The following is a 26,287-nucleotide window of genomic DNA, read 5'->3' as shown; positions in this document are numbered from 1 at the left end:
GGAGCCAGGCTGAGAGAGCTGGGCTGGGGCAGCCTGGAGAAGAGAAGGTTCCTGAAGGGGAGACCTGAGAGCAGCTCCAGGGCCTGAAGGGGCTGCAGGAAACCTGGAGAGGGGCTTGGGACAAGGGATGTAGGGACAGGCCAAGGGGAATGGCTTGAACCTGAAAGAAGGGAGACTGAGGTCAGCTCTTAGGCAGAAGCTCTTCCCTGTGAGGGTGCTGAGGCACTGGCACAGGGTGCCCAGAGAAGCTGTGGCTGCCCCATCCCTGGCAGTGTTCAAGGCCAGGTTGGACACAGGGGCTTGGAGCAAGCTGCTCCAGTGGAAGGGGTCCCTGCCCGTGGCAGGGGTTGGAGCTGGATGAGCAGGAGGGACCTCCCCATGGCCTCCAGACCATGGCACAACCAGACCCATCCATCATCTGCCACCTGCCCTGGCCTGTTCCCTGCAGCCAGGGACGGCTCTAGGCATCGGCTGCCTCCTTCCCAGCAGGGTGTCGCAGCCACCCTATGGTGACAGTAGGGCAGGGGGAAAGGCAGCACGTGGCTGTCCCCAGTGCTGGTTGCAGGGCGGGCAGCCTTCACGTCCCATCTTCAAACAAGATGTGCAAACCCTGAGCAAACAAGGGCACAGGTTGGCACCATTCCTGCTCTCGGAGTGCCTGGCTCATTATGGAGGAACCTCTGCAAAGCCGTGGCAATCATCCACCCAGACAGACAACCCGAGCAGCACAACAGAGGCTTCCCATGAGCAGCAACTCGCTGGATCAAGAACTGTCCCATGGACACGGTCAGGGGCAGCGTACATGTGAAGACCTCACTTCCCAGAAGGACCTGTTATTTCCTGTGCTCCCTGTGTGCAGTCAGACCATCAGCTCCGAGCTGACTCAGCACTCTCACCACTATGGGTGGCGTTTGGCTGCCCAGAGCCTTGAACCCATCAAAGCTCGGGTCTGGTGGTTAAACATTGTCCTGGCTGGCTGGCTGGGTCCCAGACACAGACCTCGCTTGGCTTTTGTTTGCTGCCAGCAGGGAGATGAAAGCTTGAGGAGAGCAAGAAAACCCAGCACGAGGCCTCTGGGACCACCTTGTTCTATTGGTCTTCCAAGGATGGGATCTGCAGCCGCCCTGCCCTGCCTGCTGCTTTGCACCCTGTACCTCACAGCTGGAGCATCTGCAAAGCCGTAAGCCCTCTCGTGTCTGCCTGTCCATGCCTGCGGATGACGGGTGGTCTCGGTGGTGTGACAGCGCTTGCCATGGCTGTGGAGGCTGGTTGGGGTGGTTCAGGGGGGTGGTTGTCCCCATAACACGACTTTGTCCCTGGGGTTGGTGTCTCTGGGCTGCGCTGGTGCAGATGCCACCTCTTACCCAAGCTGGAGGAGGAGCAGAGCCTTCCTCCTCCTGTGGATCAGCCCCGCAGCTCTCCCCCAGGGTGGGCTCTGCTCTGGTCTGTGCTCTGGCCAGCCTCCATGGGTGCATGGGTGCAAGGCTGGGTGGCGTAGCCCTACAGAGAGCATCCAGGGCTAGAGAACCCCCAGCATCCTTTGCCTTGAGAGTCTGGAGCAGAGGGGAGCACTGGGATTTGGTGGCCTCCTCCCCTGCCAAGGTGTCCCCTCTCCAGGCACTACCTGGTGCTCTTCCCTTCCACGCTCTACTACCCGTACCCGGGCAAAGTGCACATCCACCTCATGGACCTGGATGGGCCCGTGCGGGTGACCCTGCACCTGGCAAGCCAGCTCAGAGTCCCCAACGTCACCCTGGAGGAGCAGGGCAATGAGATCCTCCAGCTGAACTGGCCCCGCTTCCCCAACGTGAGTCGCAGCCCCTCTGCCATAGCCGGGCTGGGGGAACGGGGAGGGGACTGGGGTCCATTTGGATGGCCAAGAGTGAACTGAAGAGTGGAGGGACATGGAGCACGTATGGGGACCTTGGGAGCATCATCTTCCCATGCATAGCAGGTCCCTGGTGCCTTCAGGAGTCAGCGGGGTGGTGATGGTGAGGTTTGGTGTCGCATTGGCATCCAAAATAAAGGCTTTGAAACCATTTCTGGTGTTTCCCTGTGGGCAGATTTCTACTGTTTCTGCCTGGATGTACCACGTTGCGGATCTGCACATCTCCATCCAGGGAGGCTCCCTGCAGGTCTCCGAGAAGAGGAAAGTCGTGGTGAAAGCTCTGGACCCGAGGGCCTTGGTGCAGACAGACAAGGATGTCTACGAGCCCGGACAAACTGGTGAGGGGCAGGAGGAGCTGGAAGAGCTCCCAGGCTCTTGGGATGGGATCCCCAGGTTTGGGTCCCAGGCTGTAGTGCTCACTCCTTCTCCTGCCTTTGCTCTCTCCAGTGAAGATCCGAATTGTCTGTTTGGATCAAAACCTCATTGCCATCAACAGAGAGGTGAGATGGGCTTGGGGCACGAGGCGGGGGTTGGAGGCAGTAGTGTCCCCATGTGCCTGAGACCATCGGTCTTGGCAGCAGTGGCAAAATCTTCAGTGTCTCCATGAGTATGGAGGAGATGGATGCAGGGATGGAATCCCCAAAACTCTGGAGGGATGTGGGATATGGTGAGAGGGGGTTCTCCCCCTCTGCTGCGCTCTGGGGTGACCCCCCCTGCAGTCCTGGTCCAGCCCTGGGGCAGCTGCACAAGAGGGATGTGGAGCTGCTGGATGAGGCCAGAGGAGGCCATGGGGATGCTGTGAGGGCTGGAGCAGCTCTGCTCTGGAGCCAGGCTGAGAGAGCTGGGCTGGGGCAGCCTGGAGAGGGCTCCTGAAGGGGAGACCTGAGAGCAGCTCCAGTGCCTGAAGGGGCTGCAGGAAACCAGGATTGGGGCTCAGCCCCTGGTTTAGGCACGAGCTCAACTCTGCACTTTGACCATGGTAAATGCTTCTTTCTCTCTTTGCAGATTCTCTTGGTGGTCGTGTGGGTGAGTTGCCATCCTGTGGCAGCCTGTCGGCTCCCTTGGGAGGAGCAATGGGCCCCCAGCATGTGTGTGATACTGGGGACAAGGAGCATCCTTGCTGCGGGTGTTGAGAGAAGTTACAGAGAGCAGGCATAAGGGCTTGGGTAGATCTAAGGCAGAAGCTCTTCCCTGTGAGGGTGCTGAGGCGCTGGCACAGGCTGCCCAGAGAAGCTGTGGCTGCCCCATCCCTGGCAGTGCTCAAGGCCAGGTTGGACACAGGGGCTTGGAGCAAGCTGCTCCAGTGGAAGGGGTCCCTGCCTGTGTCAGGGGTTGGAGCTGGATGGGCTTTAAGGTCCCTTCCAACACAAACCAGGCTGTGTGATTCTATGATTCCCAGCCCACTAAGAGTCAGGATTCTGCCTGCCTTCGAGACAGGGTGTCCTCTGGGAGGTTACACAAAAGAAGGTGGCAATGGCTATTGCTACAGGGACTTTGACCCCAACTGGAGAATCCCCTGAGCAACCAGTCCAGGCTGGAGCACCCCCCTGCCAGCTCCAGCTGCTGTAACCAGGCTGGAGCTCAGATAATACAGCACCCAGGGTGGGGAATTTTCCTTTTGGAGAGGTGATGTCCCCAGGGATGCTCTGAGTGTGATGTCAGGGCAAAACCCCTGCTTCTTTCGAGGATACCCAGGGTGACCCGAGTCCTTGAGGTTCTCACCCCACCTGCCCTGTCTTTGTCTCCATGAGCTGATGCCACACGTCCCCATGTGCAGGATCCCAACAAGAACCCTGTGGCAGAGTGGCGAGAGGTGAGCCTGCAGCAGGGCATCGTGGACCTGTCCTTCTCGCTGGGTGCAGAGCCGGCCCTGGGCACCTACACCATCAGCATGGAGGGCAGCTCTCACCAATTCACTGTGAAGGACTCCGGTGCGTGCGGATGCAGGCTGGGCTCCATGCAGGCTCTTTGGGAGCCATCTCATGGAATGGCAAGAAACTGAGGAAGGAAGAAATGGGAACAATCCCGTTCTCCCCCCCAGGACAGCCCAACTTTGAAGTGCTGATCCGGCTGCCCCGCTTTGTGACAGAAAAGGATGAGAAGATCCCACTGGATGTCTGTGGGCTGTGAGTTGGAGAGCAGCAAAGCTGCCTGCTCCTGGGGGGATGCTCCCTTCTCATCTTCCCCATCTGCTCCCCTTCCTGCTCCCTCCCAACAGGTACCCATCGGGGAAAACCTTCCGAGGCAGAGCTGAGGCCAGGCTGTGCCAGTTCTACAGCTTTGGTGCTGTCCTGAACACACCTGCGATGACCTGTGCTGAGCTTAGGGGTCAGGTGAGAGCACCAGGAGAGGGAGAAGGCACATGGGTGCTGGTCCTAGCAGTTTTTCTCCATTCTGGGGTGCTTGGGCTGATGATGGCTGGGTGCATCATCTGAGCATCACGAGGTCATCTGGCTCTCATGTGAAACTGCTTCAAAGCCAGAGTTAGAGAATCATAGAGCAGTTTGGGTTGGAAAGGACCTTAAGATCTTCTAGTTTCAATCCCTTGTCATGGGCAGGGACCCCTTCCACTAGAGCAGCTTGCTCCAAGCCCCTGCGTCCAACCTGGCCTTGAGCACTGCCAGGGATGGGGCAGCCACAGCTTCTCTGGGCACCCTGTGCCGGTGCCTCAGCATCCTCACAGGGGAGAACTGCCTTAGATCTAACCTGAACTTCCCATGTTTCAGTTTTAACCCGTTACCCCTTGTCCTGTCACTACAGTCCCTAATGAAGAGTCCCTCCCCAGCATCCCTATAGGCCCCTTCAGATACTGGAAAGCTGCTCTGAGGTCTCCACGCAGTCTTCTCTTCTCCAGGCTGAACAGCCCCAACTTCCTCAGCCTGTCTTCATACAGGAGCTGCTCCAGCCCCTGATCATCCTCGTGGCCTCCACAGGGTGCCCAGAGAAGCTGTGGCTGCCCCATCCCTGGCAGTGTTCAAGGCCAGGTTGGACACAGGGGCTTGGAGCAAGCTGCTCCAGTGGAAGGGGTCCCTGCCCGTGGCAGGGGTTGGAGCTGGATGAGCTTTGAGGTCCCTTCCAACCCAACCCATGCTGTGGTTCTGTGATTCCAACACGGGTGACTCTCTCATTCAGACCGGGAGGAACGGCTGCTTCTCCACCGAGGTGCCGGCCACTTCCTTCAACCTGACCAGCCTGGACTACGAGCATCAGCTCCACGCTTTTGTGTCGCTGCTGGAGGAGGGCACTGGTGAGCACAGTGATGCTGACAGCCCCGCGGTGACGTCCTGGGCTGGTGGCACCTGGAGGATGTGGCACAACTGCTCTGCTCGGGTGTCCCCAGGGTCCCTGTCCTTCCCATCCATTACCACCAGTCCCTCTGTGCCCATGCTTGCTTTGGTGTCATTTTTCCTTCTATTCCTGACTGCTGGAGCAGTCCCCGAGGTCCTGAAGGCTGATGAGGAGGTTCTTCCCCTTCCAGCATCCTCTCCCTCACATATCTCTTCCGTCATGCACCTCACCTTCCTCTGCCTCCCTGAAGACTAGTTGGTGTGCTTGAGTCGTGCCTGGGAAGCTACCAGGGTACTGTTGGTCTTAGTAGGTCTTTTTGGGTTTGAATCTAGTTATAAACTGTCGCATTGGTTGTGTGTTAGGGTTTGTTAGACACATCCTTAGAGTCAAGTAAGAAGCTCAATGGCAGCACTGCAGCTGCGAGGGGCCTCTTCTTTTGCTTACAGCCATGAAGAGGGGCACTTTCGGGTAACGCTCAGTATTTGGGTAGCACACAGAGCATGGTCCTGCTCACGCTGTACATCCTGTCTCACCTGAGGACCTACAAGGATGCTTGAGAGGGACTTCATCAGGGACTGGAGTCATAGGACAAGGGGTGATGGGTTCAAACTGAAACAGGGGACATTCAGGTTAGATCTAAGGCAGAAGCTCTTCCCTGTGAGGGTGCTGAGGCGCTGGCACAGGGTGCTCAGAGGGGTGGTATTATGCTCCATCCCTGGTGGTGCTCAAGGCCAGGTTGGACAGAGCCTTGGGTGACCTGGTTTAATAGGAGGCGTCCTTGCCCACGGCAGGGGGTTGGAACTGGATGATCTTGAGGTCCTTTCCAACTCAAACCATTCCATGATTCTATGACTCTGGTTTTGCATGTTGCCCAGTCTGTGTGGTTCTGCACTGTGCAAACTTGCCCCTTAGCCACTGCCTGCAAGAGGAGAGCTTTGTTTCCTACGGCCACTTGCAGAGACATTAGAACGTGTGACGCTGCACACTTGAGACTCTCTGACCCATTTTTCCTGGTGGGAATCACAAGGGCATGGTGCTCAGTGCCTCTCCTCTCCGCAGGGATGCAGCGCGCAGCCAGCAAGAGCTGTATGATTGTGGATGAAGAGATCATCATCGCGTTTGAAAGCAGTGATGAATTCTACAAGCCTGGGGTCCCCTACACTGGGACGGTAATGGAGGGTGGTCCCTGTGCCCTACAGGGCTCCTGCTGCACCCAATCCCACTCCCTCAGACCTCCAACCCTGTTATCCCACCCAGCATCTCCCCTTTCCCCCTCGTGCAGATGCTGCTGAAGGGACTTAACGGCTCTGCCATAACAGAGAAGGAGCTCCTGGTGATGGTTAATGCTGGAGAAATCCAAACTAAAACCCTGCTCACAGATGGGTCGGGGAGAGCCTCCTTTGAGCTGGACACCTCTGGTTGGAAGGACAGGGTCTCCATGCATGTAAGTGACCCATTTCCCTTCAGACACCCGGATTTTGGTAAAGATCACAGAGTTTTTTACACCAAAACTCCCGGCCTCTCCTTGACCACATTTGGTCTTTGTGCACCCAGAGCATCCCACGGCGAAGAGCTCCATGTGTGTATTAACCCTGTTTCATGCCTTCCTGCCAGTCAAACCCTACAGATCTCAGCACCCTTCCTGCCTGCTGCGCTGGGAAAAGGCTCCACTCCCACTATCGGTGCATTCTGTAATGTTCTCCCTCTAATTCCTTCTCTCTGCCTTACTGTTCTCATTCTTCACTGCCAAATTCAGGATCCTTTCCACCTTCACCACTTGGGCACAAGATCAGGTAGTTCTGGGATGCTTCATCAGCATATAGATCCCTGCCTCCTCTTGCCATCCCCTTCGAGTGTCCTTTGGACAAGCCCCATGATGGCACGCAGCTCTACGCTTTTGGGTGCCGAGCACACCTGGATTGTGTTTCTTTGCATGCTCCTGCAGGGATGTCACAGCAAAGAGGGTGGCAGTCACAGGGTGGCTTTCAACCCCTACTGAGCTCTGCTGCTGAGCTGATCTTCGCCATTGACAGCCTCAATTTCCACCCTTCAGGGTGAGGTCAAAACTGCAGCCTCTGAGGATGAAAACCTGGAGCATCGCAGCTACAAAAGTGCTCCTCGCCACGTGTATGCCGCCTCTGTGGGCACCACAAGTTTCCTGAAGATACACAGGGTGAAAAAGGAGCTGCCCTGCGGCCAGCCCCTGCAGCTCAGCGTGGATTACGTGCTTGATGAGAAGGCCATGGGGAACAAGCAGCAGAGCCTGGATGTGGTCTTACTGGTGAGCCTTCAACCTGGGGAGAGAGGGGAAGCTGCAGGAGAGGCAGGGCTCAGGGGAGGAGGATCTTCCCCTCCAGCAGAGTTCGTTTCCAGCCAGCCCTGGGCAGGTACTCCTGGACTCAGGGATGGACTCTGGAGGTGTCAGGTGCTGGGGCACTATTTCCATCCCATGTTGGTCTAATAGTCTGTCCCTGAGCATCCTCCGCAGCCTCCCCTCATCTCCTGGTGCCGCTTCCCCACCCAGCACAGGTTCTGTTATCCCCACCTCCTCCTCTTCAGGTCCTGGCCAAGGGGACCATCGCCACCGTGCTCAGGAAGGAGCTGCCTGCAGATGCCGGTGGGTCCTGGGGCACGTGGGGCTGTGCAGGGCTCTGCTCCGTGCCTGCTCCTCACTCCCCTCCCTTTGCACTGTCCAGGGCTCAGCGGCTCCTTCTCCCTGGAGCTGCCCATCGGCCTCGAGCTGGTGCCCGCAGCCAAGGTGCTGGGCTACGTGGTGCTGCCCAGCAGCGAGGTGGTGGCCGACAGCACCAAGCTCAAGGTGGCCAAGTGCTTCCCCAGCGAGGTGAGAAGAAGCTGCTGGGCTCGGAGGGGAGATGGGGGCACTGAGCCCTTCCTCACCCCCTGCAACCAGCTGGGCCCAGGCTCGTCTTTCAGGGAGGGGTTTCCTTCCTCTCCTGCCCCTGTTGCTGCTGCAGAGCATCCCCCGGCTTTGAGCTCAGTCCCCTGGGATGGTGCCCAGCTGCCTGGGACCAGCTCCCCTCTCCCCTAACCCAAAGGCTTCCCTTCTCTCCAGGTGAACCTGTCCTTCTCGGAGCAGAGGGCTGTGGTGGGCTCCCAGCTCCACATGAAGGTGCAGGCTGCCCCGGGGTCACTCTGTGCTATCTATGGCGTGGATCAACGTGGACAGTCCTCCAGCAGCAAGGGCAAGGGCAAGGGCAAGCTCAACCCCGACGTGGTGAGGCTGGAGTAACCTCAGTGCTAGACTGGTCCTGAGCTTGCTGCTGGGGCATGGGGGCTGTAGTGATAGGACAAGGGGTGATGGGTTCAAACTGAAACAGGGGAAGTTCAGCTTAGATACAGCAAGAAGTTCTTCTCTGTGAGGGTGCTGAGGCACTGGAACAGGTTGTCCAGAGAACCACTGCTGGCAGTGCTCATGGCCAGGTTGGACAGAGCCCTGGGAGACACGGTCCAGTGTGAGGCATCCCTGCCCATGGCAGGGGCTGGAACTGGATGATCTTTGGTCCTTTCCAACCCAAAGCTTCTATGACTCTATGATTTTAGGGGAGGACAAAGAGGGACCTTGGGAAGCATCTCTGCCCTTGGGGAGAAGGGAGATGGGGAAGTGACAGGTCCCAGTGGAAGGGCTGGGGATGGTGGCATCACTATGATGCCCAGGGAGGTGCAGAAGCTATGGGGCAGTGACAGGGGCAAAAGGGGTTGGAACTGGGCCAGGAGCATTTCCTGTCTTTCTCACCCAAAGCTCATGTGTTTGGTTTAGGTCTATAACTCACTTCCAATACCTTCTGGATCCACCTATTCATTTGAACTTGAAGAATTTACTTCATCTCAGAAGCTGAGGTGCGGGTATGGAGGCCGAATTCTCTTCCTTCCATCCATTAACTGTTACGATGTGCCATGGAAGAGGAGGACCTGCCGCCGCCAACCAAGGAGCTGGCAGGTTCTGCAGCTTGACGCCCAGCCAGGCTCCTATAGCCTGTTTGAGGTATGAGCCCTCCAGCCCTTCCTCACACTCCTCTTCCTCCTTAGGGTGCTGGGAACACCCGGTCCTTTGCCCAGCCAGTGTGTGTGCTCACAGACCAGCTCAGGACACACACATCTGCCAGCTCAGGCCCTGCAGCATTCCATAGGGAAGGGGCAAAGCTCTGCTCTTCCCATCACAAATCTGTGCTTGGAGAGAACAGAAAAGATTGTCCCGGCATTCCCAGAGAACAGAAAAGATTGTCCCTGCATTCCCCTGCTTTCTGGGGGGTGCGCGTCTCCCACTGGCAGCAAACCCAGGTGTTGGGGCTGTTCGGGATTGGAGCAGGCAGAGCAGATTCACCGCACCCTCCCCAGCTCTCCCTGATGCAGCAGCTTCTCCTGGCACAAATATTCCTCTCCTGCACTCCCGTTACAGCGTGGCAGGGGGTCCTGATCTTCAGGAGCTCTGTTCTGCCATGGGGCTTCGGTTCCTGGAGTCAGAGAGGGATGGAAAAGGCATTTGGGCATCTGTGGGCTCCGGCGTGGTTGCTGTTCTCTCTCATGTGCTCTGTTTCAGGGCGCAGGTTTGAAGACTGCCACCAACGTGGAGCTGGGCTGCCCATCGAGCAGCCATCGGTACGCCCAGAGTGAGTGGGGAGGATCTGTAACAGCCTCAGTGCTGGCTGCAGAATAATGGCCGGAGGCATCCTGCCTCTTCCCATCCTTCCTGGCAGCACGTTCAAGTCACGCCTGTTTGCAGGTCCAGAGCTGGAGGCTGATCCTCTGGCACATGTCCTGAAGGACCCGGGGATGCAGATGGGTTTCCTGGAAACGTGGCTGTGGGAGCTGGTGCCTGTGGGGTGAGTAAGGAGCCCCAGCAGACCTCAGGTAACTGCACCAGCTTCAGCGCTGGGTGCAGTGCCCAGACCTCCGGTTCAGTGTCCACAGAATCAGGAGTGACACTGAGACACGTTCAGCCCCTTCCCTCGGACCTCAGCACTGAGCCTAGGAGAGATCGGGCAGTCTGTCCTATAGGCAGGGGATGCCCTAAGACACTGATGGTGCCTCTGCCCACCTCCACGTGTATGATGGCCACCAATGGTCCCCAAGACCCAGAGGAAGGGGGTTCTGCTGGCTCTGCCCATCAGACCCACTGTGTAAAACCTATCCATCTCCTACCTCCCTGCAGGGACCATGGCTCTGCGGAGGTGAAGGTGCCGGTGCCCAATATCACCACTGAGTGGGAAGTGGGGATGCTCTGCACATCCCCTCTGGGCTTGGGGCTGGCCCCTGCCACCACCATCACAACCTTCAAACCCTTCTTCGTGGAGCTGGCGCTGCCCTACGCCGTGGTCCAGCACGAAGCCTTCACCCTCGTGGCCACTGTCTTCAACCTCCTGCATCACTGCCTGAGGGTGAGAGGGGCCAGGCAAGGGGCTCTGGGCTGGGGGCCCGGTGGTGGCTGAGGGAGCTGTGGTCCGGCAGGTCCAGGTGATGCTGATGGAGTCAGTGGAGCTGGAGGTGCTGGCGGGCTCGGACAAGGTGAACGGTGGTTGTGTGTGTGCAGATGAAACAAGGACCTTCCAGTGGGATGTGAGAGCCACCAGCATGGGTATGAAAAGGGCTGGAGATGGGGTAGGAGAGCCCAGACACTGCTTGAAACCCTCCTCTTTGTCACTGCTTTTCTGATCCTTTCCTCCCCCTCCAAGCTTCCTCTCCCCTTTTCCCTTTCCCTTCTCCACTCTCCAATCTTCCCTCTATTTCCCAGTCCCGTTGCATCCATTGCACCCTCCTCCTTCCCCATGTCCCCAGGGTGGCTCTGAGCTGCAGCCAGCCCCTAAGGCAGTGTCACCGCCATGTCCCCATCTCCCTTCACAGGGGAGGTGAACGTCACCGTCATCGCCAGGGCCCTGCAATCTGAGGAGCTCTGCGGCACCAAGGTGCCCGTGGTGCCAGCCCATGGGCACATGGACACCGAGACAAAACTTCTTATGGTGCAGGTGAGCATAGAGGTGCTTGTGCCACCCTCTTGCCAGGAGCAGAGCTGCACCCAAAGCAGTCACCCATGGAGCAGAGCGGAGCAGAGCATCTCCCCATCCCTCAGCCAGGCTGGATGGAGCTTGTGGGTGCTGCAGGGTGCACCAAGTGCATCCATGCTTAGTAGGACCGTCACCCACCATCAGTGGGATGGTGCCTTGCCTTCCCTGTTGGGGTGAGACTGGTACATTTGAGGCTGCTGGGTGTGTGATGTTCTCATCACACCGTGCATGGGGCTGCTCCAAAGACAGCCCAGGTGGCCCTAAGCTCTCATGGGCCATCAGAACCGACGGGCCGCTGGTCGGGTTCTAGGTAGGGTATTTGTTGGAGGTAGGAAGGCCTTTCTGGGACAGAGAAGGGCAGGCTGACTGACACCAGTCTCATACCTGCTGTATTCCTGCGTTTAAAGCCTCCAAGACTGATGTGAAGGAAAACTGCAGCTGCGTGGCTCTCCCCTGCTCCTGACTCCATCCTATCCCACCTGACAGCCGAGGGCTGGCAGCTTTCTCCCATCCCTTCATCCCCTTCACCAGACCCAGGAGCCTGAAGCAGCGCGGTTAAGATGAGGACTCCAAAACCCAGCCCTCGTGCCCACCGTGAAGTTGTGGTTTCCCTTGGACAATCCCTTGGAGAGGGGATCAGGGAAGTTGAGCTGATCCAGGGCTGGCAAAACACCTTGGGACAGCAGTGCGAGCCTGATGGCTGGGCACGGAGAGGATGCTCAGGGCTGCCCTGACCCCGTCCCTGCTCTGCCAGGCTGAAACAATGAGGAAAAATGGAACTGGGAATAAGCGAAGAGGAAGATGAGCAGCGAAATGTCGGCCCTGCAGGGAAGCTCCCTTGCTTCAGGCTCTTTTCCACCATCCCTGCTCAAAGCCAACACCAAACCACACTTTGTGTGGGGAGCACAACGCTCCCGTCCGCCTCCGTGATGTGTCAGTGGGGCTGCACCTTCGCTTTGCTTTGCTGAATAGAGAGCTGAGACCAAACCAGAGGGAGCATTCATTGCGCTGGCAACAAGGCAGAGAAGCAGCAGCACAGCGTGGGGTCAGTGGTGCCTGGTCAGGAGGGGCTGGGGGACACTGGCTCCTGCTTCAGGCACCCAATGACGCATCCTCCATGTGCTGTTTCCCCTCAGCATCCCCACAGCAGAGGCAGAGCCCCCCCTGCTCCCGATTCCATCTCCCTTTGGCCTCACTGCTCACAGCCCCCACTGCCTCCTGCGCTGATGGCCCTGAGCTCCTCTTCACATGGAACCATCCCCGGGATGCCTGTGGGGCACTGACCCATGCCCACACCCTGGGGCAGCAGAATGGGCTCAGGGCCGTGCTCCCACCTTGTCTCCATGGGGGTGGCAGGGACCAGCATCCTCCACACACTGAGACTGTGTGGGGCTGCTCCTGAGGGGCAGGGCTGTATCCATGGGGACAGCCCATGGGAAAGAGGTCCACCCCATCCGTGGCTTCCTGCAGCACGGCCTCTGCCCCCCCCATACCCCAAAGGGAAGCGGACTGTGCCCAGAGCACTGTATGGCAGTCATGGGGCCGCCTCAACTTCCCTAAATTCCCACTAGGAAATAAGGAGCCTGCGCCCAGGCTGGTGTCCGGCTCCCAGCCCAGCACCATTCTGTACCTGTGCCCGTAACTGAGCTGATGCAGTTGGAGGAAACCGGGCAAAAAGACAGCCTGAGCCCTGCACCCAGCCCAAGCAGCTGCTTTTGGGCTAGATCTGAAGTACCTGGAAACAAGCCCTTCAGAGACAGCAGCTCACACACACTGTACCCAGGATGTGCTGTCTGCTTTCGGTGTGGGGATTCATTCCTGCTCCCTCCTGCTGTGGTTTCCCAGCAAACCCGTGTGTATGGGGCTCCTGCCCCTGGTTTTCAACCTCTGCAGCCTATGGGAACCTTTCTTCCCATCTCCAAAGGCCACCAGAGCCTTGAACCCAGGAGGCTGTGGGCAAACAGTGCCCTGGCTGCACCTGCAGGTCCCTCTGCCAGCCCTTGTTTGCTCGCTGCATGGAGAGCAAAGATCTCGCTGCAGAGCAGATGCAGGTCTACAGCGTTCCAGCGCCTGGAGGAGGAGGCTGTGGCCATCCCCATCGTCCTCTGGTATGTGGAGACGTGAGGACCCTGCCTGTCCTCATCCTGCATCTAGCACCTGGGGTGTCTGCAGCTCTGTGAGCCCCCTCTGTGTCTGTCCGTCCGTGGCTGGCGGGAGGTGGGAGCTCATCCCATGCCTGTGATTGCTGGCCAGGCCGGTGGGCTGTCCCTGCCCATGGCTGGTGCCTCTGGGATGGTTTATTGTAGGTGCTGCCTCAGGTGCAGCTGATGTGTGAGCAGAGCCTTTGCTTTGCTGAGCTGAGGAGTCAAGGGGAGCCCAGAAGCAGAGCAGGGATGCTGGCCCTGCACCCCAGCCCAGCTTTCTGTGCAGCCAGGACCTCTTCAAGGCCTCAGTGGGGTCAGTTCCACAGTGTAGCTCATCCCTACACCTCTCATTGTCACCACTTCTCCTTGCCTGGAGTTGTGGTTGTGTCCCCCCTGTGTACGGGGACAGGAGCAGGACCCCCCGTGCTGGGGTGTGGGGATGCTTCCCCATCATGGATGGTCGCACCTCATCCTTGGATGTCTCCACAGCTGACACAGGAGGAGGACACCTTCACCTTCACCCCTCAGGACTTCCCGGTGAGGAACCCCCAAGACAGGCACCATGGTGCTGTGACTGCTATGAGATAGGTGAGCCCTGCTGGGGACGTGGCCTTGGTGGCCACCACAGTGGCCCAGAGGGGGCCTGGCTGGGCTTCAATTCCCTCATTCAATTCACATTAATGAGCTTGGGCTCACCAACAGGAGCAGCTCACCCTGAGCTCATCCTTCCCATTGCAGGTGATAGCAGGGGTGCTGCCTACAGTGCACCCTGCAGCTCAGGGCAGAGGGGTCACCCCACCACCGGGACCCTGATGAGGACCCACTGACCCTGAAGGGCCAGCCTGGCCTGTGCTGAGTCCCTAGAGCCAGGGAAAGATGGGCCATGAGTCAGGATGGAGGTGGAGAGAGGGCCTGGAGCCCTGGATTAATGGATGGGATCTTGCTGGGCAGAGCTTGGGAAGCTGAGGTCAGGGAGGACCCAGGCTGTGGGGTGCAGAGAAGAGCTGGGCCTCTTTGAGGGGGCTCAGACCCTCCCCAGTCCTCCTGTGCTCCTTATGGAGCTCCCCACCCGTGGATTTGGGCTCATACAGGGGATGAGACATGGAGCTCCAAGGGATGGGGCTCAGCTGGAGGGACAGGGGCTCTCTCCTCTCAGCACACCCATATCTCCTGTTGAAGACATTGATGGTCAGTAGGGAAGCTTCCAGCACAGCCTGAAGCCTGGCAGCTGGAACCCTCTGCTCATCCCAGCTCCCTCAGTCACTGAGAACCAGGACAGGCGATGGCCTCTGCTCCCACTCTGACCCCAGCCCTGGCCCTCCACGAGGGCAGAACATGGCTGAGGTGCTTGCAGCTCCCTCTGGATTTCATCACATCCCCCTTTAGCAGCTCCCACCCCACCAGGACCCCGTGCTTCCCATCCCTGGCACCAACATGGTACCACTGCCACCATGAGGGCTGCAGGGACCACCTCTGCAACCGGATTCAGGCACTGCTGACAGGGAGAAGCCACAGTCCCCCAGACCCTGCCTGGCTCTAAATGAACACACTGGCTCAAGCACAGCTTTCCTCTTGGTATCTTTCCTAAACTTGCAGGGTCCCATACAGGGAGGGTTGCAGGGATGAGGGGTGCAGGGGTGGAAGGTGGCAGGGGGTTGCAGGGATGGGGGGGCTGCCCTGGACTGCATTGGCTGGGGCAGGGTGGGTACAGGTCTGGCCCCGCTGTTGGCTGGGTCCTCTGCCAGTCAAACGTGATGAAGAGAAGCAGGACACATCCTGGTGCAACCTCAGACCAGGGTTTAATTCTGCCGTAACCAGAGCTGCTCTGCGCATACCCTTGATAGGCACCTGCCCGAGGGCTCGGTGACAAGTATGGCCCAGGGAGCTATCCCCTTGAGCCGTACCTCCCTGCAGACAGTGAGGGCTGGTGTGGATGCTGATGCCATCTCCACAAGAGTCAGTAATGGCAACAGAGCTCAAAGGGGGTCAGTGCTGCAGTGCTGAGGCCAAATAAACCCTCCCTGCCCCACCAAAGGACAGGAGGCAATGTCACATCAAGGCACCAATAGCAACGTGTGGCTGTCACAGTCCTGTCCCCAGGATGGGGCAGAGGGCCAGGATGAGCCGGCAGCTCCCAAGCCGAGTCCCTCCCTGTGGATGGAGCTGGTCCCACGTCATTTATGGCGTTTCTTCTTCTGCTCTTTGCGCTTCTGAGCCCTCACGTCCTTCTTCAGGCGGCTGTCAACAACCTTGAACTGGCCCTTGACCCCAGGAGGACGGCGCACGCGGGGTCCCACACCTTTCTTAGCCACCAGGTAGGTGACCTGCCGCTTCTCCTTGGCCAGCCCAGCCTTCTTGTAGATGCTAGGAGAGAATGGCAAAAGGTGAGACCGAGACCCTGGCCCAGCTAGATCAGTTTGGCCCCAAGACGGGGCTCCTGTGCTTCCTCTGTCAGCCCTCAACGTGCACCCAGATCCAGCCCAGCCTCTGCCAACCCTGCTGGGTTACACCCAGGAGCTGTTCCTGTGTGGCGGCTGCAGGGACAAGGCATCCTGAACCAGCCCAGCACAACAGGCAGGATCTGGACCTCAGCTTCACCACTCACCGCCGCAGCTGGGCCACCTTCTCCCGCTCCGAGATGTCCACTGTGCTCACCACAGCCTCTGCTTTCTTCTTCATCTGCTCCATCTTCTTCAGCATCTGTGGGGGCAGCGAGAGATGGGGACAAGGGGGATTTGAGGAGGGATGGAGCACCCGGGAAGGGGGGGAACGGAGCCACACACAGGTCCACAGCCCCACTCACCCGCCGCTTCTTGCGGGCTTTGGCCTCTGCCACCTTCTTGATGGGGCGGGCGTTGATCTCGCGCCAGCGCTGCCGATAGGCCTCGACCGTCTGCCGGTCCACCGGGATCTGCCGGCGCCGGTGCTGCTGCTCCTCCTCCGTGAACCACGATGGCAGCTCGCCCTCATCCTCGTTGAAGGAATACCTGCCGGGGGGGACTCAGGTAAGCAGGGGTCTCCTCACCAATCCACCTGCCTGTGCCCTGTTGGCAGAGCGAGTACCTGTTGAAGGAATCATCAATCAAATCCCGCTTGGCCTTCTTGGAGGTGGCGATGACAGAGCCAAGGGCCAAGCCCTCTGCATCCAGGACACGGGCTCTTTTCACTGCAACATACAGATGGGTTAAAGCGTGCCCTATCTAGAAGCAGCCCTGGGAAAGCCTGGTGTGACCCTGCCTCCAGTCCCTAAAAAGGTGCACAGTATCACTGGGCACACATGGGTCCAGGAGCCCCCAGCACTCACATGGGTTCTCGATGGGCACCACCTCAAAGCCACATGGCTCAACACGGCCCCGTTTCCTCCCCACTGGTGTTGGTGGCCTGCAGAGAGGAGAGCGGTCAGGGCTGGGGTGCTCACCTCACCTCCCAGCTCTCCAGGACTGTGGAGCTGTGGGAGAACACCCAGACCATCCCTCTCCCAGGCCTCACCTCTCCTCATCGCTGCTGCTGCTGCTGTCATCGTCACTGCTCTCCTCATCCTGCACTTTACCAGCGTCAGGTCCTGTGTCTGTTGCAGGCGGGGGCTCAGCTGGAACTTCCTCCTGGGGCACCTTCTTCTGCTCCTTCCTGGTTGGTTTGTCTGGGGAACAGGAACCACTGAGTGAGAAAGGGCTGAGACAAACCCCACTGCAGATCATTCCTCCAGACGCCCAGCTCGCTAACTGTGTCATGACTCAGGTTGGAAACAACCTCTGGAGATCTCCAGGCATGCTCAGAGCCGTATCTCCAACCATGGTGTGATCCAGTGCCCAGCCTGGACCTTGGGGCTGTCCCTCTGTGACCCCCACAAACCTTTCTGAGACTCGCGCTGTTTCTCAGCCAACATCTGCGACTGCCCGAGCTCCAGCTCCTCATCTGCATCATCTTCAATGCCAGCAAAGGCATCCTGGGGATGGGGAGCAGCAGGTCAGGGGACACAGGGAAGCTGCTGGGCTGAGGCTGCTGCTGTGGGCCCAGCAGAACTCACCTTCCCAAACCACAGGCTGGTCTGCCGTTCCTCCAGCACCGACTTCTCCTCCAGGGGTACCAGCAGGGGATTCTCCTGTTCCTCCTCTTCCTCCTCATCCTCCTTCTGCCTAAACTTCACCCTGTTACAAGCAGCACCAGGGTCAGACCACCCCACTGGTGGATTCTCTGCCCAGGGAGGTCTCTCCTGCTCTCACCTCTTTGCACCCTGCTCTCGCCTCTCCTGCTCCAGCCGGCGCTGCCGAGCCTCTATCTCAACCAGCTCCTCCGGGTCCAGGTCGCTGGCCAGGGACACATCGTCCTCTCCTTCTTGATCCGAGACATAAATGTCATCCTCCCCAGGTCCTATCTCCAGGAGGGCATCTGCTGATGCCATGTCCCCCCGGGTCACCTCGTTCAGCAGCTGCAACGCAAGTAAAACAAGTCGTCAAGTCCCAGCCCATCAGCCACGTGCCCACCACTGTCCCAGCCCCAATAGCTGTGGGAGCCTGGCCTCCTCCTGCCCCACACACCGGGGTCCTGTGGATAGTGCGGAGGGAGAACATGCTGGTGTCCCCATCATCAGCAATGGAGACACCAGGGAGGTCCATCTTCAGCTCCACACGCTCACGCTGCTTCCGCTGTTCCTTCAGGATCTTCTTCTTCTTTCTGGAAGAGGCAAAGGAATGAGGCTACACTCTGCCTACCCCTGCCACCCCCCTCCACATCTCCAATCCACATCCACTGCCACATCAGTGACAGATCTCCCTCACAGCACTGCGATCTCCCTGTCAGGGGCCCCCAGTGGGGACATAAGGGGCCTGTTCCAGCTTGGAACAACTGCTTCACCTGCTTGGAAGAGCAGACAACCCTGAGGACCCCAGACCCATAGACCCCACCTCCTGTCAGCAGAGGGTCGGGGTCTGACACTGCCACCCTCTGTGCCCACAGCTGGAGGCTCCCGTGCTCCCCCATCTCTCCTCAGGTGAGATCCCTTTACCTCTTTAACTCTGCCAGCTCCTTCGCCTTCATCTCTGCCAACGCCAGCTCTACCTCCTCCTCTTCCTCTTTTGCCACCTCATCAGCTGCAGCTCCTGGCGATGTCTTCTTCTCCTTCCTCTCCTCCTCTTTGCCTTCCTCCTCTTCCCCAGAGCTCAGGCTGCCAAAAGGAAGGAGCTCAGACCACCTCTCCTGGTGGCAGACCTATTCCACCACGCTGGAGCTCTGGGGCAACCCTTGCTGTCCCTACTTGATATCCAGCTCCTTCGCCTGCTCCTTCAGCTTTTTGGCCAAAAACCTCCGCAACTTTGTCCTCCAGTTCAGCAGAGCTCTGTGTGGGGAGGCAGAGAGTCAGAGACAGCCACCAGGGCCAGCAGCCAGCCTGTCCCAGTCACCCCCAGTACCTGAGCTCTTTCCTTCCCAGCACACGGATGTCCTTGCAGCACTGCCGCAGCTCCTCCGTGGTGGAGCTGTGATTCTCCAGCTCACCATCCCCCAGTGTGATCTGGGCAGAGCACAGGGAAAGAGCTGATCCCTCTGAGCTTCAGCCCCTGCTGCTACAGACAGAGCCATAGCTGGGGCACCTGGCTCCTTCTTTGCATCGCTCTGTGCTCCTGGGGAGGCCTCCGGGGCCACCAAGGTGCCCCTCACTTTGGGTCCTCACCTCGTTGGCCTTGGAGAGGAAGTCTACGGGGTTGGGAGCCTTGAGGAAGTCCATGAGGGTGAAGCGGTGGTAGAGGGTCATGTCACCATCTGCATAGCCTTCTGCCTACAGGAAGAGGGAGTGCTATGAGCCGAGGTGCAGCTTCAATAACCCCTAAAGGCTGAACGATGGCAAATGACTCATGTCTTGCTGCAAGCGTCCACCTAAACATGCCTGCATGACCAAGGGATGAGGCAAGTCTCCAGCCCCAACCTGCCAGCTCCACAGTGTCTCCCAGTCCACCTCAGAGTTAGAGGTGATAGAGGTCTATGACAGGTACATGCCCAGCTGAGGCCACTTGACAGTGTCTTTGCTGTCCCGTGTCCTAAAGACACCTCACGGAGGCACAAACCCAGTGGCCAACCACTGCAGGGAAGGTTTTACTGTCCATCCCCAGCTTCACAACTTGTATCACCATTTCCCCATCACTGCACCACCTTCTCAGGCTGCAAACCTCCCCCAAACTGGCTCTTCCACCACTTTGCATCCCCAGAGCTTTTGTTTTCCTGCGCAACTTTGCTTATTACAACATCTTTGGCCCCAGGCCCCAGCCCCATTTGTGTCTTTGGCCTTACTCATACCTTTGGCTTCTTCTTGCTGACCAACTCACTAACAGACTTAGTCTGAACCTCCACCTCCTTGAAAGCATATTTTGGGTCAAAGAACTTGCTGTCGATTTTGTCTGGAGCCTGATAACCTGGGATGGAGAAATGAGAGCTAGCAGCAGGCTTTTCCCAGCCCCATTCCAGCAGCTGCAGGTGCCCCCTGGCCACTCACCCTGGCACACCACGAAGATCTCAGCAGACTCATTGCGGGATGCTTGGGGCTTGGTGGCCTGGACCTTGCTGAAGAACTGCTGGAAGATCCAGAGGAGGGGCTGGTAGTCCCGGGAACGGAAAACCTTGGTGATGAACCAGCCACCCTTGCAGAGGAAATCACAGGCCAGTCGCAGGGCCATGAGGGTCAGGTTGGCTGGAGCAGGGGAGAAGAGCAGTCAGTGGTCATCACTGTCCCTGATGCCCAGCTCCCTGTCCCACTGCACACCCCACTGCCACCCTGCCTTGCTGGGCTATGGGATGTGCCCACCCTTGTAGCCCCTAGAACGTACCAGAGCCAGGCAAACCCCACCTTGGGAATAGGCATCATGCACCCAGCTGGCTCCCACGTTGGGTGCTCCATCGTTCAGCACCACATCCACCTTCCATGTCTGCAGCTCCTTGCGCAGGGCCTGAGGGGCAGGGACATGTGTTTGGCCCACTAACCCCCCTGCAAGGCAGCACCCCCTGTCCATGTCAGCTCAGTTCCCTGCCTCTGTCCGACCCCCAAGGAGCCCCAGCCGAGCAGGCAGGGTGATGCCCACTCCCACTGCAGACCAGACTGACACGTGAGGCTCGGGGCAGGGGAGACAGGTTCATACCTGGCGGCACTTCTCAGTGGTAATGTCCTCCTGCAGCGTCACCACGTTGGGAATGGGCTTGATGGGGACCAAGTCCACCCCTGGGAAAAGACGTGAACACTGACTGCAACCTCTCAAAATGGAGCTTGGCTTCCCCACCCATCCTCTCTGTCCACCAGGATCCCAAATCCAGCATCCCCTTCTTTGGCTACATCCAAGCACTGTGGTGGAGGCTCCTGCCCAAGTCTGCTCCTGCTGGGTCCCAACACTCACCAATGATCAAGCTGGAAACTGGCATGAATTTGGAAGCCACCTGCAGCCTGGAGAGAACAGAGAGGCACAGAGCTACAGCAGGATGGCAGCAGAGCCCCCAGCACTGAGCTGCTCTGCCGGGGGGCCGGAATCAGCTTTGGTATCAAGGGCAGAGCCACAACAACAGAAAACACACCAGCTGCTTTGTTACAATGGCCCGGGGCAGCACTGGGCTGTAACCGGGGACGGACACCACTCACCACCCGCCGGGAGCCGCGCACAGGTCCAGCAGCACCCGGGCCTTCTGCAGGAACTGGAACTTCCTGTTGAGCTGGAGAAGCTTGAAGGAGGAGCGGGACCGAAAGCCTGCGGGATGGAGAACGGGGGGGGGGGGGGGCACGGGTTAGCAGGGCTCGGGGTTACCGCGGACCCCCCAGCCCGGTCCCGCACCCCTCACCCGTCTCCTTGGCCAGGTGGTAGAACCTGTCCCGCCGGCTCTTGCCCAGCTTGCTCTTCTTGCCCATGGTGGCCCGGCACAGGGCCCTCCGCGGGGCCCGGACCCTCCGTCAGCTGCCGGCTGGGACCTGCAGGATCAGACCGGGTGAGCTAGGCCCGGGCCGGGCCGGTGTCCCCAGGGACCTCCACAGCCCAACCCCAGCGTCCCCCCGGTGCCTCCCCGGGACCCTCCGAGGCCTGTCCAGGGGTCCCCTCAGCCCGGAGCCCCCTTCCCCACCCCAAGGCTCAGACACCTCGCGACATATACCCGGTCCCGGTCCCGACTCTGATCCCGGTCCCGACTCTGATCCCGGTCCCGACTCCGATCCCGGTCCCGACTCCGATCCCGGTCCCGATCCCGATCCCGACTCCGATCCCGGTCCCGATCCCGAACCTGATCCTGATCCCGATCCCGATCCCGATCCCGGTCCGGTCCCGCCGCCACCGCGTGCCCTCACAACCTTCCCGTCGTGCCCCGCGCCAGCCGCCCGACTTCCGCTCCTCCTCGCCCTGGCCACCATGTTGAGTGTGGCGCGCCCTCCCCTTCCGCGGCCGGGCGGCAGACGGGGGAGCTGTAACCGAACCGGTATCGTCGGAGGCTCCCTCCTCCGCTGGAGGCTCGGTGGCCAGGAGCCGTCCTTGCTCCCCCCTCGGTGCGGGGAAATCAGCTTTGACCCTACCAAAATGGCGGCAACGTCGCAACCGGAGCGCGCTTCACCCCCGCGGCGGCCATGCGGGGAGCGGAAGTGACGTTTTCGCGCCTGGCGTGCACAGAAGGAAGGGGGCGGCGGCCATCTTTGTTGTCGGCAGGAGCTGCGCCGGGTCCCGATGCCGGCGGAGAAGATGGCGGTGGACGGGCCCGAGCAGGTGCGGCCGGGCCGGGCCGGGCCGGGATGGGATGGGATGGAGCGAAGCGGGGACGGTCACGGGGTGCTCGGGCCGCGCCGTGCTGCCGCGGGGCTCTGCTGCCACCGCATGTGGCCGGGGCCTGGCGGGAGCCATGACTCGGCGGGTCTCGCCTCAGCCTCCCTGAGGGAACAGGGGGTGAGCGGGGCTGGGGGTGCGGGAGGAGGCTGCGGGAGAAGGGGGAGCTGCGGGTGGGAATGGTGAGACTGCGGGTGCTGGAGAGAGACTTCTGTGGGGATGTAGTGATAAGAAAGGGGTGAGAAGTTTAAACTGAAACAGGGGGATTCGGGTTGGATACAAGGCAGAAGCTCTTCCCTGTGAGGGTGCTGAGGCGCTGGCACAGGGTGCCCAGAGAAGCTGTGGCTGCCCCGAGAAGCTGTGGCTGCCCCATCCCTGGCAGTGTTCAAGGCCAGGTTGGACACAGGGGCTTGGAGCAAGCTGCTCAAGTGGGTGGAATGGCCAGGCCCTGGGGCCAAGGGCTGTGGGGCTGAGCTCTGCTGTCCCGCAGATGGAGATGGATGACGGGAAGGGCGGCACGGGGCTCCGGCAGTACTACCTGTCCAAGATCGAGGAGCTGCAGGTGAGCCAGGCTTGGAGGTACACGAGGTGCCCGCCCAGGGCTGTGTGGCCACATCCCTACACTTGCACTGGGAGCCCCCACAGCCTGCGCTGTGCTGTGGGTGTCCTGCGCTGGGGTGGGAGGAGGAAACGCTGCCCCGAGGTGCTCTCAGCAACCTTTGGGTGGTGGGGGAGCATGAGATGAGTCCCACCACTTGACCGTGGTGTGTAGCTGTGCCCTGCTGGGATGGGCTGTCCCCCGCATGCCCCTGTCCCAGACAAAGGCCGTTGTGTTGGTGCCCGCGCTGGGTTGCTGTGAGCAGTGCATGGGATATTGAGGGCACAACAAAGCTGTTCTCCCAACAGCTCATCGTGAACGAGAAGAGCCAGAACCTGCGGCGCCTGCAAGCACAGAGGAACGAGTTGAATGCTAAAGGTATGGCTCGGCTCCCCTCGTCTTCCTCACTGGGGCTCTGGGGCTGGTGGCTCCTGGCCCAGTTGCCAGCCATGGTGGCAAGTGCTGCCCCTCCATCATGGGCAGGGATGGGCACAATTGCTTGTGGCTGGTGCTGACGTCTCCCTCTCTGCAGTGCGCCTGTTGCGGGAGGAGCTGCAGCTCCTGCAGGAGCAGGGCTCCTACGTGGGGGAGGTGGTGAGAGCCATGGACAAGAAGAAAGTGCTTGTCAAGGTATGGGGCTGAGGGTGACCGGCTCTGGGCCACAGTGGGGTGGGGTCTGACAGACACTGCCTTTGATCCCCCAAGGCTTGGAGTGAGTGCAAACAGGAGCTCTGAGGGGATGTAACAGCTAAAAGATGTGAAATGAGGCCTTTTTGCTCCAGAGGAGCACATTGTGGCCGTCCTCCTGGGCCACACTGCTGATGGGAGGCAGCTGGCATAGGCTTCCTGGGGACAGGAGGGGCTGCAGGGTGTTTGGTGTTGGCTGAGCTCCCTGCCTCCTTCCTGCTGCTCCAGGCACCCGTTGTGGCTATTGGGCACGTGATAGGGAGATAACTCCTGGTGGCAACTGTCACTTTCCAGGTGCACCCGGAGGGGAAGTTTGTGGTGGATGTGGACAAGAACATCGACATCAATGACGTGAGTGTTTGGGGAATGTGGGAGAGGACATGGGAAGCCTGGAGCTGCCTGCCCTGGCCCTGCCCAGGGGTGCTGAGGTCCCCTCTGCTTGCTGCAGGTGACCCCGAACTGCCGTGTGGCCCTGCGCAACGACAGCTACACCCTGCACAAGATCCTGCCCAACAAAGTGGACCCGCTCGTGTCCCTCATGATGGTGGAGAAGGTTCCAGATTCTACTTACGAGATGATAGGGGGCTTGGACAAGCAGATTAAGGAGATCAAGGAGGTGATCGAGCTGCCAGTCAAGCACCCTGAGCTCTTTGAGGCTCTGGGGATTGCCCAGCCCAAGGCAAGTGCTGGGGATCTGTGGTGGGGGCCAGCATCTGGGGGCTCTTTGGTGTCACCTCTGGAGGTTTCCCCTGCTGCCTGTGCAGCATGGATGGGGTGCTGAGGTGTCTATGTGCTCATTGCAGGGTGTGCTGCTCTACGGACCCCCTGGCACAGGCAAGACCTTGCTGGCCAGGGCTGTTGCCCACCACACCGACTGCACCTTCATCCGTGTCTCGGGCTCGGAGCTGGTGCAGAAATTCATTGGGGAAGGTAACAGGGTGCAGGGGGAGGTGGCTCCCGTGGTGCTGGGTGGCCTCAGGTCCAGGCTCTCGCACAGGCTCTGGGGCAGATGGAGCTCGGTGTGCCCGGGCTCAGCCCTCTCTGCATCCTGCAGGTGCCCGCATGGTGCGGGAGCTGTTTGTGATGGCCCGGGAACATGCTCCCTCCATCATCTTCATGGATGAGATTGACTCCATCGGCTCTTCCCGCCTGGAGGGCGGCTCTGGTGGGGACAGCGAGGTGCAGCGCACGATGCTGGAGCTCCTCAACCAGCTCGATGGCTTCGAGGCCACCAAGAACATCAAGGTCAGAGGGTACCATCCTTGCCTTGGGGCCGGGGCCGTGTCCTGCTGGTCTTCTGGTGGCCACAGTGGTGATGGTTGCTGTCCCGTGCAGGTGATCATGGCCACAAACCGCATCGACATCCTGGACTCGGCTCTGCTGCGCCCCGGCCGCATCGACAGGAAGATCGAGTTCCCTCCTCCCAACGAGGAGGTAGGGGGGGTCCCTGCGGCCCTGGTCCTGTCCCCAACCTGCCTGGAAGCGATTCCTGCTGCTCCAGCCCCTGCTTTGCTGCCGTTCTCCCCCAGGCCCGCCTGGACATCCTCAAGATCCACTCCCGGAAGATGAACCTGACGCGAGGCATCAACCTGCGGAAGATCGCGGAGCTGATGCCGGGGGCATCGGGTGCGGAGGTGAAGGTGAGCCAGGGTCCGTGGTGGCACTGGGGCTGGCAGAGGGGGCAGTGGCAGGTGGTGACGTCCCTGTCCCTCGCAGGGGGTGTGCACGGAGGCTGGCATGTACGCGCTGAGGGAGAGGCGGGTGCACGTCACACAAGAAGACTTTGAAATGGCTGTTGCCAAGGTAAGTGCTGTGGGGGAGGCGAAAGAGGTGCGGGGGGCTTCCTGCAGCAACAGCTCCCTGTTGGGGAGGCATAAATGGGCCTGGGAGGTGAGAAACTTGATTGGGGTCAGTTCTGGGGACAGGCAGCAGGGTTAAGACCCCTGCCCTGCAGTCCTGATCCAGCTCTGGGGCAGTAGCACAAGAGGGACTTGGAGCTGTTGCGTTGAGTCCAGAGGAGGCCATGGAGCTGCTGCGAGGGCTAGAGCAGCTCTGCTCTGGAGCCAGGCTGAGAGAGCTGGGCTGGGGCAGCCTGGAGAAGAGAAGGCTCCTGAAGGGGAGACCTCAGAGCAGCTCCAGTGCCTAAAGGGGCTGCAGGAAACCTGGAAACAGACTTCGGACAAGGGATGTAGGGGCAGCACAAGGGGAATGGCCTTAAGCTGCCAGAGGGGAGACTGAGATGAGCTCTTAGGCAGAAGCTCTTCCCTGTGAGGGTGCTGAGGCGCTGGCACAGGGTGCCCAGAGAAGCTGTGGCTGCCCCATCCCTGGCAGTGCTCAAGGCCAGGTTGGACACAGGGGCTTGGAGCAAGCTGCTCCAGTGGAAGGGGTCCCTGCCATGGCAGGGGTTGGAGCTGGATGAGCTTTAAGACCCAACCAAGTCAGCCTAGAATTTAAGGGGGTTGTCCCCATGTGAGTGACAAAGGAGGGAGCTGACAGCTCCTGTGCAGGGCTGGCACCAGGTTTGGGCGTTAGTAGCGCCCAAATGGGAGGTGCATACTGGGATGGACCCGACTGTTGTCTCCTTTGCACCCAGGTGATGCAGAAGGACAGCGAGAAGAACATGTCCATCAAGAAGCTGTGGAAGTAACGGCGAGGCCAGGGCTGCTCCTTTGGCTGCACCACCTCTAATAAAGTGCTGCTACGGCCAGGCCTGTGCCCTGCTGTGGGGTTGGGGGGCGGGAGGGGGGGGGGTGTTGGGACTCAGCACAAACCCACACGAGCTGCTGCTAACTGCTTTTATTAGAAAACATCCAAAATAGACAAAAACTGGTTACACAAGAGGCAGAACAGGCACCCCTGAGCCGTGTAAACCCACCTCCCCTCTGCCT

General features: G+C 59.7%; 4 protein-coding genes across 4 annotated transcripts; 3 read left to right on the top strand and 1 right to left on the bottom strand.

Annotated features, from left to right (window-relative positions):
• Window positions 1-957: 957 nt before the first annotated feature.
• LOC134165554 (murinoglobulin-1-like) lies at window positions 958-3,705 on the top strand. Its single transcript, XM_062622486.1, has 6 exons — window positions 958-1,180; window positions 1,618-1,807; window positions 2,064-2,226; window positions 2,336-2,388; window positions 2,894-2,914; window positions 3,640-3,705. The coding sequence occupies exons 1-6, from the start codon at window positions 1,107-1,109 to the stop codon at window positions 3,703-3,705; spliced, it is 567 nt and encodes a 188-aa protein (XP_062478470.1). The 5' UTR covers window positions 958-1,106.
• LOC134165553 (alpha-2-macroglobulin-like protein 1) lies at window positions 3,629-12,183 on the top strand. The gene is made up of 17 exons (XM_062622485.1): window positions 3,629-3,819; window positions 3,930-4,014; window positions 4,107-4,221; window positions 5,021-5,135; window positions 6,236-6,345; window positions 6,459-6,620; window positions 7,230-7,457; window positions 7,736-7,793; window positions 7,873-8,018; window positions 8,250-8,411; window positions 8,955-9,179; window positions 9,735-9,783; window positions 9,822-10,017; window positions 10,347-10,572; window positions 10,643-10,769; window positions 11,036-11,157; window positions 11,604-12,183. The coding sequence occupies exons 1-17, from the start codon at window positions 3,780-3,782 to the stop codon at window positions 11,619-11,621; spliced, it is 2,184 nt and encodes a 727-aa protein (XP_062478469.1). The 5' UTR covers window positions 3,629-3,779; the 3' UTR covers window positions 11,622-12,183.
• Window positions 12,184-15,120: 2,937 nt separating this feature from the next.
• On the bottom strand, window positions 15,121-21,285 carry FTSJ3 (FtsJ RNA 2'-O-methyltransferase 3). Its single transcript, XM_062622506.1, has 21 exons — window positions 21,153-21,285; window positions 20,956-21,061; window positions 20,717-20,763; window positions 20,465-20,544; window positions 20,176-20,275; window positions 19,825-20,019; window positions 19,629-19,744; window positions 19,009-19,113; window positions 18,749-18,849; window positions 18,595-18,675; window positions 18,346-18,504; window positions 17,879-18,014; window positions 17,564-17,769; window positions 17,368-17,488; window positions 17,193-17,286; window positions 16,830-16,980; window positions 16,645-16,721; window positions 16,404-16,506; window positions 16,144-16,327; window positions 15,946-16,040; window positions 15,121-15,704 (listed from the first exon to the last, which is right to left on the bottom strand). The coding sequence occupies exons 1-21, from the start codon at window positions 21,217-21,219 to the stop codon at window positions 15,515-15,517; spliced, it is 2,514 nt and encodes an 837-aa protein (XP_062478490.1). The 5' UTR covers window positions 21,220-21,285; the 3' UTR covers window positions 15,121-15,514.
• Window positions 21,286-21,959: 674 nt separating this feature from the next.
• Window positions 21,960-26,106, top strand: PSMC5 (proteasome 26S subunit, ATPase 5). The gene is made up of 12 exons (XM_062622511.1): window positions 21,960-22,057; window positions 22,605-22,676; window positions 23,021-23,090; window positions 23,245-23,342; window positions 23,694-23,750; window positions 23,848-24,078; window positions 24,203-24,329; window positions 24,454-24,644; window positions 24,735-24,833; window positions 24,929-25,039; window positions 25,116-25,202; window positions 25,993-26,106. Exons 1-12 carry the CDS (start codon window positions 22,019-22,021, stop codon window positions 26,044-26,046), a joined length of 1,236 nt encoding a protein of 411 aa, XP_062478495.1. The 5' UTR covers window positions 21,960-22,018; the 3' UTR covers window positions 26,047-26,106.
• Window positions 26,107-26,287: the final 181 nt, after the last annotated feature.

This window comes from Pezoporus occidentalis, unplaced genomic scaffold (genome assembly GCF_034315485.1).
Source record: "Pezoporus occidentalis ecotype Australia unplaced genomic scaffold, CSIRO_AGI_Poc_V1 ctg242, whole genome shotgun sequence".
NCBI lineage: Eukaryota > Metazoa > Chordata > Aves > Psittaciformes > Psittacidae > Pezoporus > Pezoporus occidentalis.
Note: the sequence above shows the minus strand (reverse complement) of the source record. Positions and strands in the feature narration are given on the sequence as shown.

What these genes read in the sequence shown, in the direction of transcription:
- PSMC5 (XM_062622511.1), top strand. Translation starts at nt 22,019, where the DNA reads ATGCCGGCGGAGAAGATGGCGGTGGACGGGCCCGAGCAG. An exon ending in CCAAGATCGAGGAGCTGCAG is followed by an intron (nt 22,677 to 23,020) that starts GTGAGCCAGGCT and finishes TTCTCCCAACAG; the next exon opens with CTCATCGTGAACGAGAAGAG. An exon ending in TCCCTCCTCCCAACGAGGAG is followed by an intron (nt 24,834 to 24,928) that starts GTAGGGGGGGTC and finishes GTTCTCCCCCAG; the next exon opens with GCCCGCCTGGACATCCTCAA.
- FTSJ3 (XM_062622506.1), bottom strand. Translation starts at nt 21,219, where the DNA reads ATGGGCAAGAAGAGCAAGCTGGGCAAGAGCCGGCGGGACAGGTTCTAC. An exon ending in TGCGCGGCTCCCGGCGGGTG is followed by an intron (nt 20,764 to 20,955) that starts GTGAGTGGTGTC and finishes TGTTCTCTCCAG; the next exon opens with GCTGCAGGTGGCTTCCAAAT. An exon ending in CGAGAGCAGGGTGCAAAGAG is followed by an intron (nt 17,489 to 17,563) that starts GTGAGAGCAGGA and finishes TGCTTGTAACAG; the next exon opens with GGTGAAGTTTAGGCAGAAGG.
- LOC134165554 (XM_062622486.1), top strand. Translation starts at nt 1,107, where the DNA reads ATGGGATCTGCAGCCGCCCTGCCCTGCCTGCTGCTTTGCACCCTGTAC. An exon ending in GCTGGAGCATCTGCAAAGCC is followed by an intron (nt 1,181 to 1,617) that starts GTAAGCCCTCTC and finishes TCCCCTCTCCAG; the next exon opens with GCACTACCTGGTGCTCTTCC. An exon ending in TCATTGCCATCAACAGAGAG is followed by an intron (nt 2,389 to 2,893) that starts GTGAGATGGGCT and finishes CTCTCTTTGCAG; the next exon opens with ATTCTCTTGGTGGTCGTGTG.
- LOC134165553 (XM_062622485.1), top strand. Translation starts at nt 3,780, where the DNA reads ATGGAGGGCAGCTCTCACCAATTCACTGTGAAGGACTCCG. An exon ending in CCAAGTGCTTCCCCAGCGAG is followed by an intron (nt 8,019 to 8,249) that starts GTGAGAAGAAGC and finishes CCTTCTCTCCAG; the next exon opens with GTGAACCTGTCCTTCTCGGA. An exon ending in GCAAGCTCAACCCCGACGTG is followed by an intron (nt 8,412 to 8,954) that starts GTGAGGCTGGAG and finishes TGTTTGGTTTAG; the next exon opens with GTCTATAACTCACTTCCAAT.